This window comes from Aulonocara stuartgranti (genome assembly GCF_965226115.1).
Source record: "Aulonocara stuartgranti genome assembly, chromosome: 23".
Classification (NCBI taxonomy): Eukaryota; Metazoa; Chordata; class Actinopteri; order Cichliformes; family Cichlidae; genus Aulonocara; species Aulonocara stuartgranti.
Genome location: NC_138958.1, coordinates 45,562,289 through 45,574,429, shown reverse-complemented (window position 1 = coordinate 45,574,429; position 12,141 = coordinate 45,562,289). Strand labels below are relative to the sequence as shown.

General features: G+C 42.2%; 3 protein-coding genes across 3 annotated transcripts in view; all 3 read right to left on the bottom strand.

Annotated features, from left to right (window-relative positions):
- LOC309700219 (NLR family CARD domain-containing protein 3-like) overlaps window positions 1–2,998 on the bottom strand; it is a gene marked incomplete at both ends in the record, with an annotated part of 38,536 nt that extends 35,538 nt beyond the window's left edge. Inside the window, one exon of the mRNA XM_082523666.1 lies at window positions 2,725–2,998. Coding sequence (XP_082379792.1) covers window positions 2,725–2,998 — 274 coding nt within the window. The remainder of the gene's footprint in view (window positions 1–2,724) is intronic.
- The window catches only part of LOC309701482 (uncharacterized protein), a 2,150,955-nt gene that overhangs the window by 1,167,677 nt on the left and 971,137 nt on the right, over window positions 1–12,141 (bottom strand). The window lies entirely within an intron of this gene.
- LOC309701490 (NLR family CARD domain-containing protein 3-like) overlaps window positions 1–12,141 on the bottom strand; it is a 346,993-nt gene that overhangs the window by 287,863 nt on the left and 46,989 nt on the right. The gene's annotated exons all lie outside the window — the stretch shown is intronic.

The window sequence follows — 12,141 nt, the reverse complement described above, 5'->3', positions numbered from 1 at the left end:
CCACAAACATGAATCAATGTTAGTGGAATTCCAGGTGAAAGACCAACACAAAGTGGTGCACACGTGAGAAGTGGAACGAAAATCATACATCATTCCAAACATTTTGTACAAATAAATAACTGCAAAGTGGGGTGTGTGTAATTATTCAGCCCCCTGAGTCAATACTTTGTAGAACCAGCTTTTGCTGCAGTTCCAGCTGCCAGTCTTTTAGGGTCTGTCTCTACCAGCTTTGCACATCTACAGACTGAAATCTTTGCCCATTCTTCTTTGCAAAACAGCTCCAGCTCAGGCAGATTAGATGGGCAGCGTTTGTGAACAGCAGTTTTCAGAGCTTGCCACAGATTCTGGATTGGATTTAGATCTGGACTTTGACTGGGCCGTTCTAACACATGGACATGTTTTGTTTTAAACCACTCCATTGTTGCCCTGGCTTTATGTTCAGGGTCGTTGTCCTGCTGGAAGGGGAACCTCCGCCCCAGTCTCAAGTCTTTTGCAGACTCCAAGAGGGTTTCTTCCAAGATTGCCCTGTATTTGGCTCCATCCATCTTCCCATCAACTCTGACCAGCTTCCCTGTCCCTGCTGAAGAGAAGCACCCCCAGAGCATGATGCTGCCACCACCATATTTGACAGTGGGGATGGTGTGTTCAGAGTCATGTGCAGTGTTAGTTTTCCACCACACATAGCGTTTTGCATTTTGAACAATAAGTTCCATTTTGGTCTCATCTGACCTGAGCACCTTCTTCCACATGTTTGCTGTGTCCCCCACATGGCTTGTGGCAAACTGCAAACGGGACTTCTTATGGTTTTCTGTTAACAATGGCTTTCTTCTTGCCACTCTTCCATAAAGGCCAACTTTGTGCAGTGCACGACTAATAATTCCCCCACCTGAGCTGTAGATCTCTGCAGCTCGTCCAGAGTCACCATGGGCCTCTTGGCTGCATTTCGGATCAGCACTCTCCTTGTTCGGCCTTGTTCGATTACACACAGGTGCACTCTATTTAGTCATTAGCACTCATCAGGCAACGTCTATGTGCAACTGACTGCACTCAAACCAAAGGGGGCTGAATAATTACGCACACCCCACTTTGCAGTTATTTATTTGTAAAAAATGTTTGGAGTCATGTATGATTCTCATTCCACTTCTCACGTGTACACCGCTTTGTGTTGGTCTTTCACCTGGAATTCAAATAAAACTGATTCATGTTTGTGGCTGTAATGTGACAAAATGTGGAAAAGTTCAAGGGGGCCGAATACTTTTGCAAGCCACTGTAACAGACAAACCTGAAAACATAAGGACAGCGGGGAATACACAGAGATGACACAAAGAAGGCTGGATAGAGAGACGAGTAGTAACACTGATTAACACAGTAATGCAGACGACACAACGAGGAACACAGGCAGACACACACTATAAATACACACAAGGTAATGAGGGAATGACACACAGGAGGGGAGCACAGCTGATCCTAATTCACAAGACGAGACACAAACCTTCAAAGTAAAACAGGAAACAGACTGTTTTACAACACAAACTCGGGGACACGAACAGAACACAGAGGAAAGACACAGGTAGAGATCAACCTAAGAACTAATACAAAATCAGAATTAACACAAAGTACACAAGGTGATACCAAAAATGAAACAAAACGCTGAACGACCCAGGACCATGACAGAACTAGTTTTTCAGCGTCACTCTGAGACAGGATATTTCTAACTTTAGAGATGTTGCACAAATGGAAGAAAGCAGTCTTGCATATTTGTTTAATATGTGCGTTGAAGGACATGTCCTGGTCAAAAATGACTCCAAGGTTCCTCACAGCGTTACTGGAGGCCAAGGTAATGCCATCCAGAGTAAGAATCTGCTTAGATACCATATTTCTAAGATTTTCAGGGCCGAGTACAATAACCTCAGTTTGATCTGAATTAAGAAGCAGAAAGTTAGCGGCCATCCAGGTCTTTCTGTCTTTAAGACGTTCCTGCAGTTTAACTAATTGGTGTGTGTTATCTGACTTCATGGACAGATGGAGCTGGGTATCATCTGCATAGCAGTGTAAATGTATGCTATGTCTTCTAATGATGCTGCCTAAGGGAAGCATGGTAATGGGAGCGTTGCCAGCAGAAGGCTGAAGTGGAATCTCCCAGAAAGCTGCAGAAGAAAAAACATGAGCTGAAATGGTGGATTTTAGTCATATAAGGAGAACTGTGGCTTTCCTCCAACTTTTGACCAATCACCTTAGTGTCCTGTTTATCAACCATAATAAAAAGCATTTACTGTCTGGGCATTTTTTTGTTTGGGTCTCCAAACAGCAGAAAGAAATGGCAGCCATTTTTTTAACTTTACCTTCAACTGGTAAATAGATTTAAGAAAAAGCACTTTGATCATATTTGTGACGTGTCCCAAACTGTTGTTGTCGCCTCATTTATGTTGATAAAACAGCTCTAAAACCAATCTGACAATATAAATCTGTAAAATGGGCAGAAAACCTGCTGCTGGTCCCATTTTAATCAAACCAACCCAAAGAGCAGATATTCATGTGTACACAGGAGGTTATTTGTGCAGATGCATAAAACACAAACTGTTGGCTTTCTGCAGTCTCTCACTCCTGAAAGTGTTGGCAAGTGTTTTGGATTTATTATTTATATAGATTTTAATAGCACCTGTGTAATGTTAACTAATGTTTTTATTGTTTATGTGTTTTTTGTTTAGTCATTCCCTGACTTACCTTTGGGTTCTGGGATGGTTTTATTTAAATTCTCCAACAGATCATTCTTGTTTATCCTCCCCAAAAGATTTTTAGTGACTTGAAAAGTGTTGATAGAGTAGGTATCAAACATCAGATCCACTATGTTCGTCCTCTCTGCATTCTCCAGTTTACTCACTGGGATTGCTGGTAAACCTTCTACAGACCCGTTCTTCAGATGCCACTTAAATTTTTCAAAGTCATCACGTCCCAAATCCTCCAAAGTCCCCAGAAGGATTTCTTTAGGTGTCGTCATCTTTTACCCTGTAAGGACCCGATAAACAAAGACTGTAACAACAGCTGGAGAGGTAATTGTCTGATTTATCAGAATTTAACTTGATTCTAACAGCAGTTCATCACAATAAATTTCTTAGGCTCAGAATGCAACAAAATTGCACATGAAGAAGCACATAGAGAAGTATCCAAGTAACACTTTGCTACAATATAAAACAAACTATTATAAATAAAGAAAATATATAAACTAAATATATACACTACCCGTCAAACGTTTTAGAACAGCCCAATTTTTCCAGTGTTTTTGTCACGGTTTGCGAGCCGTGTGTAAATTATTAAAGGACCCTTTATGCAGGCAGCTCAGATGCAAGTGAGTTTATTCATCACATGGTGATACAAACAGAAATGGCGAAGGTGAGCATGGAAACTAAGCAAAAACCTAAACTGGGAAAACTAACAGTACACGAATATGAAGAATTACACGAAGGGAAGACGAAAACACGGAACACAAGGGGTGGGAGCAAAGCACCACAACACATCACTATATAGTAGTGATGGGTCCAGCAACACTGATGCACCGACGCTTGTATCAAGCTCACAGAGCGAAACCTGTATCGGTGCGTGTGTCGCTTTAAGAAAAAGTCACGTGATCGATACAGCTGCTGTATCGCTCATTACCAACGCGCTAAACTGTGTTTAAAAGGTACCGCATCTGCATCTGTCAATGGGATGAGTCGCCACCAAAAAACCCCCCAAAAAACCAAAATTACTCTCGCAAAGATAAAAAAACAAAAAAACATCTCTCCATAACAAAATTGAGCTTGAAAGAAAAAAAAATGTTTCTGCTGTGTGGGATCATTTTGATCTTTTAACTGCAAATAAGGGAATAGTTTGTCTGTCTTTGTTTCAGTGTAATCTATCAGAATAGGAAAAACAGCAATGTGACTTGCAGTGTAAATTATTTATTTTCTATTCTGCTGAGCTTTGTTACACAATCAAAAGCACCTCCTCAGTGTTCAGGCATTACAGAACCAAACATGAAAATGAGGAGACAAACACACCGAGAATGAACACAGGTCGGCCTATATTGACACTGAACTGCTTTATCATCATTTTTTAATTAACATGCGTTTTATTATTTTGAAATCAAGCACCTAGGAAGTCTGTTCTGGACCATGCAGTCCTGAGTTTTATTATAACGGACTGCCAACCCCTTAGTATTGTGGAGAGTGTCGGAGAGAAACATTCCAAGATCAGAGGATCCTTTAACGTACTGGGGGAACAGGAAGACATCTTATCTGAACCTTTTCCACCTGGCTTTACAGTTTTTGTGTACCCCAGCTTCATCTGTGCCTCTGAATTTTCCAAAGCTGGGGAAATGCACCTTAGAACACACATGCATCAACACTACAATGAGCGGGCGGAGGGAGGTTTTGGAGTCTTCTCACACCCCCGTTCTCTGCGACAGGCACGTGCAGAGGGGGGGGGGGCTAGAGGGGCTTGAGCACCCGCCCCTTTCCTGATGGGTGCCCAAGGTGCCCTTTTGTTGAGGCAACTTTTAAAAAAAAAAAAAGTATTTTTTTTTTTTATGTGTGCGTGCGTGCGGAGTCCTGTCTGTGCCCTTCAACAATAATATTTAACTATTAATCACAGTTTTGCTAAATAAAAGGATCTGGCTTGCATCAGTCACATGATCACATTTAACCAATGATCGCCCTCGACGGCAGAACGCGCTGGTTACGAGCCGGGAACGAGCTCACAAAGAGCACGCGCATTTTTTGCGGTCCGGAGCTGTAAGAGAAACACAAGTTAACTCAGAGACACAGACTGATGCGACAAACCCAGTAAGTAGGTGTACAGCGTACACTGTAGTGTGTAGCACACAGGAGTATTAGCTTATTACGTACACGTTGGTAAGTTGTCTTGTGGCAATTTGACGAACTGAAACAAATGAGCGTGCTGTGTGTGCAACAGCGTGACAAACATTACCTGTCCTTTTATTAACTGCACAAGTAGTGCTGGTCATAGCTGCTGGCTACCTGTGTAAGGCTGTCATGGGTCTGTAGCTCTGTCACCGTTTTAGGGAACATATTTAGTTTTAAAGTAAGTTACAGAGCATTTCCTGCCCTTCTGGGGGGATTATATTTCACTAAAAACGATCTAATATACATGTCCACATAATTATGCATTATTATAATTATAATATATTAAAAAACACACTGTATTTTAAAGAACATACATTAAGATGCAGATTATATTAGATTTATATTTTAAATAAGACAAAATTTGGATTTTACAGCAGTAAAATGATTGTATCTCTATACATGTAATAAGCTTTGCCCTGCACAGAGTGGATAGTGAAACAAATGGAATCATCATAAATACATTATTTCATATTTATTACTTCCCCCTCCTCATTGCTTTATTATTGTAGCTCTAGTAATAAATAATAATGTAAGGATTCTGGATCAGCACCATGATGCCCATAGTATATACAGTATTCTGAAGAAGGTCTAAAATGTCAGTGTGTTGCACCAAAATATTTAAGTAATTATCAGTTTTAGTTCTTAGAGTGTACCTCAAAGCACACTGTGTTCTGTTGATCTTATGTGCTGCACAATAATGTTTAATATTTAGTATTTACTGTTATATTACTATATATCATTGTGATGTTGTTTATTGTATTGCTCTCGTTTTCTTCTGCTTGTTTTCTTTTTTCTTTCTCAACAGGTGATCCAGGTGATTGATGTATGTGTGTGTGTGTATATATATATATATATATATTTTTTTGTCTGCTTATTTAGTTGGTTTTTGTTTTTTTGCCCTTTATCCCTGTCCCAGGACACAGCTGGGAGTGACTGACAAGATGAGACAGAGGAAACGCAAACTAAACACACTGACATGAGACACGGACCTTCACCACAAAGCAGTAAATACATAGACTGAGGCTACGTCCACACGTACACGGGTATTTTTGAGAACGGAGATTTTCCGTTTTTGTTTTCAAAAATAATCCCGTCCACACGTAAAGGCAGAAATGAAGGAAAACACTGCTAGGAACATGCCAAAGCAACAGGTGGAGATATATTCCTAACCGTGCAGAAATGCTGGCCAATCAGAAGTCTAGAAGCCTCGGTGGGAAAAAGTAAACAAAGCTGGGGCATAGAAGGAGAACCAAGTCGTATGTGTGGAGGGACAGTAACTGTGTGTATATGTAATCATTTAAACACTGCAGAAAGTACAATTAACACTAATAGTATAATAATAGTACCTGAATTGTACGGAGCCCCTCTGATGACATGGTCCAAAAATAAATAAATTGTGGCCACAAAATACCCTCGAAATACTATTTTCGAGAGCACGAAATGGGTATAACGTGGCAACGAATTACGCATTTGTGGCAACATCATATTGATACAATTCCTGGACAGCTGCGTAGAGACACAAGCATGAGAGTAGGCTAAACATATACACCGTGGACAGAGACGGTATGAGTGAGTTTTATTTTAGGCTGGGAATGAGCTACAATGCATTTTGAAAAGCCTGCAATGCAAGGAACCATTATTACGGAGAGACATTTAAACAGGATACTGAGAGCCCAGTTGCTTTACAGGGCCTGGACGCCGGGATAGATTTTATTGTCAACCAACTGCAAGGGCCTGGGAAGGATCACGGTTATTGGTCAAGTGTTTCGTGCCCACAAATTAGCATTTCGTGCGCACGAAGTAGTATTATGGCCACAATTGATTTATTTTTTGGACCATGTCATCAGAGGGGCTCCGAAGAATTGGGATACAGCCTCTGAGATAGAAAGTGTGCAACCGTGAACTCGACTCTCTTTATGACACATACACACACAGACACACACACAGACACTTGTTTTCAGATTTTAGTGAGGACACCAAAAAGCCTCAAAAATATCCTCAAACTCGTGAGGACGGCCATTTTGTGGGACTCTATTAGCCCACATAGTAGCATACCAACTCTTTGTCCTCACAAACATGTCTAAACAGGTACACACACACACACAGACACACACACAAACAGGTTTGTCAGGTTCCTCGGCTCGTTCTCTGCGTTCAGTCCATTGAAGGTGATTATTGAGCCAATCACAGCTACAGAGCTCACTGTGACTCTTCTTCTCTCTACAGTCACACAAACAAACACACTCAGAGACTCTGACAGCAAAACTACAACAATGTGGTGTTAACACTCACCCTGCCTCAGCTCCACCGTCCTCCTGCTGCTCTGACGGAGGCTCAGCTGTTTCTCTTCCTGTTCCCACCTGCTCGGGTGGCTCCTCCCCTCTGCAGTTACAGGAAATCAGGTGTGTGTGTCTCTTGTTGAGACTGGTTCTTCCTGCTCTCTATCATCACATTGGGTGTTTCCAAATTCAGGGAGAGGATGCTTCGAATGCCACATTTGTAGGAAATTGTATCACATGGACGCGACGAAGGCTGTTCAAATTTGAAGTCTTCCAAATGCATAGACATGTTCTTTTTTTGAGAATGTGAGGACAAACTTGAAAGAGAGACACTGTGAGAGTGGACACATCCACACTGCTGCTGCATCTGTGCTCACCACGATGGCCTCCTTCAGAGAGATGGAGGACTCACTCTGTCTTCTGGCTGATGTAAGTGTTCAGCTTTGAACAGCTGTCGTTCCAGCTGCTTTTAACTTTGTAGTTTCACATTTGTACAGACTTTATATTTTTTATAGACGTGTCATAAACCAGTCCTTAAATCATTTTCATTATCACAGATACAGTCTACACTCTGCATCATGAGCTGGTCAATATCGCAAAAGTTGTAATTCGTTTCATGTTTCATGTAAACTGCTCTGAGGTCACAGTGACACCAGCAGATGTAGTTACAGCCTCTCTGTCCCCACCATCCCGGCCCACGTAGACCGCAAAGGCCGGGTCCTCCGAAGGATGCAGCCGACGAATTGGAACACAGCTCATGTCTGACAGCAGTTTGAAGAGGAAATGGATTCTGTTCTGTTCTTCACTCATCACCTACCTGACAGCTGACACCTCACACCTGTTTCTCAGCTGCAGGTCAGACAGAAGGACACACAGAGGATGGAGGGAAGGAGGATGGATCTGCTAGTCTGAAAGTTGGTATGTCAGTTTCTGGTCAAGTTTTTGTTCAACAGGAAACATAAACAGAAGCAGGATTCATACCAGCCTCCACTTGAACAGCAGCCTGCTTAAACTGTCTGCGTGTCTCTAGCTGATCTCTGTCTCCTGCTGATGTCACAACGTCTCCGTTTTATTTGAACACTGGAGGTGAAGATGGCAGATTGTTGGCTAAAATGGATGTCTGTGGCATCCTGCATTTAATGTTCAGCATCTTTGTGAAAAACCCTTTAAAAGTTGTTTAACATGTCCAAAAATCCAAAACTGTTACAGATTACAAAGATGTTGTTTCTATGAGCTCAGGCTGTACTTGCTAGTTCACATTTCGGTAGTAATGTTGATGATGAGGATCATTATTTGTCATTGCTTTAGTTTTTATTCCACTGTTTCAAGGACATGCACTTAGTAGGGACAGCGGACTGGACAGGTCTTCAGTCTGTCTCGCTCTAAGACAGCTGGGTTAGGCTCCAGCGCCCCCGCGACCCTGAAAAGGATCAGCAGAAGTGGATGGATGGAGGGTCAGTTTGTCAACATTAGAAAAACAAACATACTACCTGCCTTAAATGTGAAATGGACGGGCTTTATGTTTGCTCGTTGTTTGCTAAAGAGACTTTTCTGCAGCATTTCTCTCCCGACTTCTTTGTAGCACCTTTCACTGTCACACATTTGATCTTTACAGCAGGGCTGTGCCATATCATATACCATACTATAGAATTTTGACATAGTAGCTATATAATGTTACTCCTACTTTATAGATCTCCATCACCCGATCCTCCGAAAACCTCTTGGAGTTGGCAGCACTCGACTGAGCCATTTTGTGCAGAAGAAGATTAAAATGATGCTTTAAACTCCAGATGTTATCTGAGCTCAGATCCTAAAGCCAGACCTCTGCATCTTCATTCTTGTGGAAAAGCAGAGCAGATGTTGTTTTCAGGAGGATGCTGCTATAATGGCTTTAGTTCCTTGCAGGTAATTATGATGACAGCGGAAGCAGCAGGAACAACAAACAGCCCAAACTAACAGACAAACTATTAATGAAAGTCCAACCCAATCTCCTCCATCCCCGTATCCTCCACTATTTGCATCTTCATCTGTGAAACCTGCAGAGCAGAAACAGTGTGTGGACAAAGTTAGCCGGTATGCAGACATGTTTGCTTTTGTTACAGGAGTTTGAAACACATCTGCAGCTCATTCAGAGGCTTTGGGGCCGTACACACTTCATTTTAAATCAGTACAGCCGATCTCACAGCTGCTGGATGTTTCTTTGAATCATAAGAACATTAAGACAAACAAGATGATCATGAAAATCATATTAATGATTGATTTGGCCTACGTTTGATGCTGAACTGCAGTAGCTCCTGACATTGTGCTTTTATTTCGTCTGGATTAGTTTGCAGCACTGCTGCACAGTTTACATTAAAGTGCACTTTTGCAGAGCAGACGACCCCCTGCACGACTGATGGGGTGAACCAAGGCCCTGCATCAGACAAAGAAGCATTATTTCAACTGTGAGTCATGCAAAGCAGCTCTAGTAGAGTCCTGTAAATGAACAGACTGGATCCCTGTAACGTACCACCTCAGTGACCAGTGGAAACATTCAAATGTTCAGGTAGTCATCCTAACTGACTTGGGGTTTCTGCCAGTGTGTTACAAGTGAAGCAGCTTGCCTGGTCTACACACTGGGACTCGTTTCTTTAAATCACCATTAATACAGTTTCAGCTGCTGACACATTCACTAGTGGGTAGTAATTAAAGCATGCTGCACCACTCATGAGTGCTATCATTCAGCACTCTCATTCATTTGTCTTAAAGCTGGTAATTAAACTCCCTGATGCCTCACTCTGTCTCACTCTTTTCTGTGTGTGAGAGAAAGAAGATGCAGCTGTGTTTCTAACAGCTTCTCTGGAGGAAGCCCTGCAACTCTAGAATCTCACCTGAGTCTGTGCCTGTGAGCTTGATGGAGTGCCTGAACTCCTTGATGACTCTCTCACCACAGATGCTGTGGTTGGCTGTAATCTTACATTCATATCTTCCTGTATCGCTGATGCTGATGTTCCTCACAATCACAGAAACGTCTCGCTCCTTCATGGATGAGCGTCTCAGCTCCACTCGGCATTTGAAGGACTCGTGCTGATAGTTCTCATCTGAGTGATGGCTTTGGAAGAACACAGAGCCGTCTGACTCGAGCTCGGGTCTGCTCCACTCTAATGCTGTGATATCTGCATCTGTGGGTCCCCGACACTGAAGAGTGACGTCTTGTTCAGACCTCACTTTGACATCTGTGTGGTCTAAAGTGAGACTTCACTCAAATGTGTGCTCAGATGAAATGATCAGAAGAGTTTCGTGATGAGAACTTAGAGTCAGATCAATATTGCTGCAGTTTATTACTCAAGACTATAAATTTCTATAATTCCATAACTATGAGTATAAGATTATTATATTATCTTATGCCACGTTGTACCCCTAATTAAAGATTGTGAAATTATTATGTAGTTTTAGTTTGCATTATTCTCCAGACTTAGAAGAAGGTGATAACTATTTGATTTATCAGACTGATTTGTATTACATCAGACTGCTGATTTATGGTGAATGAATGATATTGTTTTATGATGCATGATACTGCTGAGTTATAAGAAATACTGTTTTCAGAGAATCAAGGCCTTATTTGTCTGATTAGAAAAGAACAGAACATGCTGCACAGGAAGCCGAGGTCATAACTCAGGCTCACTGAGAGAGAAAGAATGTGGATGTTTAGCTTGGAGGGGCTGAAGCTATAAGAATGTGAGAAACGCTCAGACACTTGGAGATCAGGCGGACACCCTCCCGCGCTCATCTCCCCATCCGGATGGTTTATGGTCAAAGTGTTTGTCTGGAATAAAGAGATTGTTGATTGAGCATTTATACACCGAGTGCTGTTCTTCCTTCAGCCCAAAGATCAAAGAACTGGAATATTTAACATGAGAAAATCAAGAGGATTTTTTGCATTTTCTGTATATTTTGCAGTAACAGCAGTAGTAGGATGATCCAAACTCACCCGAGGCCTCACTGTGAGCTTGATGAAGCACTGAACGATCTCTCGTGCTCTTTTTGTTCCTGAACACAATCCGACACTTGTTTGTGCCGTTATCGCTGATGATGACGTTCTTCAGAATCAAAGTGAGGTCTCCATCCTTCAACTCCACTCGGTCTCCAAAGGACTCAGGCTGCTGTCTTTGAAACAAGTTACGATAGAACAGAGGATCCAGGCCACGTCTGCTCCACTGCAGCAGGGTGATGGCTGCAGCTCTGGGACACGGACAGCGAAAGGTGGCCTCTTGTCTGGGCGTCGCTTTGATTTCTGTGTGAGTCATGGACACACACACACCATCAGTGGCTCTGATGCCAATAGACCTGTGTCTGTTTCTGATTGGTCAGAATCGTAAACATGGGAACACTGCCTCTTTCATGTGAACACACTCTTACCTATTGATTGAAAAAGTCTGGGGTAATTTATCAAGTTGAAAAGCACCTTCATGTGACCTCTCATCAGTAGGAGTAACGCAGCTCAGACAGGTAGGTGGGGTGAGAAAATAGAAGGATTTAAAAATAAATACAAGAACTTGGAAATGTTTTCACTGCCCACATGTTTCTATATCAGCACTGCCAGTGAATTTTGTCCCCCCTTTCCTTTAGTCTGTGTGTTGTGGCGTCTCCCCGTGCTTTCTTTTCCTTTTCTCCCTCCTTTTACCACCAATACACCAGCAGATGGCCGCGCCTCCCTGAGCTTGGACCTGCTGGAGGTTTCCTCCTGTTACAAGGGAGTTTTTCCTTCGCACTGTTGCTAAGTGCTTGTTCACAGGGAGCCGTGATTGTTAGCATTTCCTCTGTATTAATGTAAACTATTTCAGTCGAGTACAAAATGCTTTGAGGTCACTGTTCTTGTGATTTGGTGCTAAAAAGATGGAGCAGAACTGAAAGTTTCGGGGACTTTGGTGTGTTAGCCTCGTATGTTGACACAGGGATAAAATTGCATTTTTTGAAATACA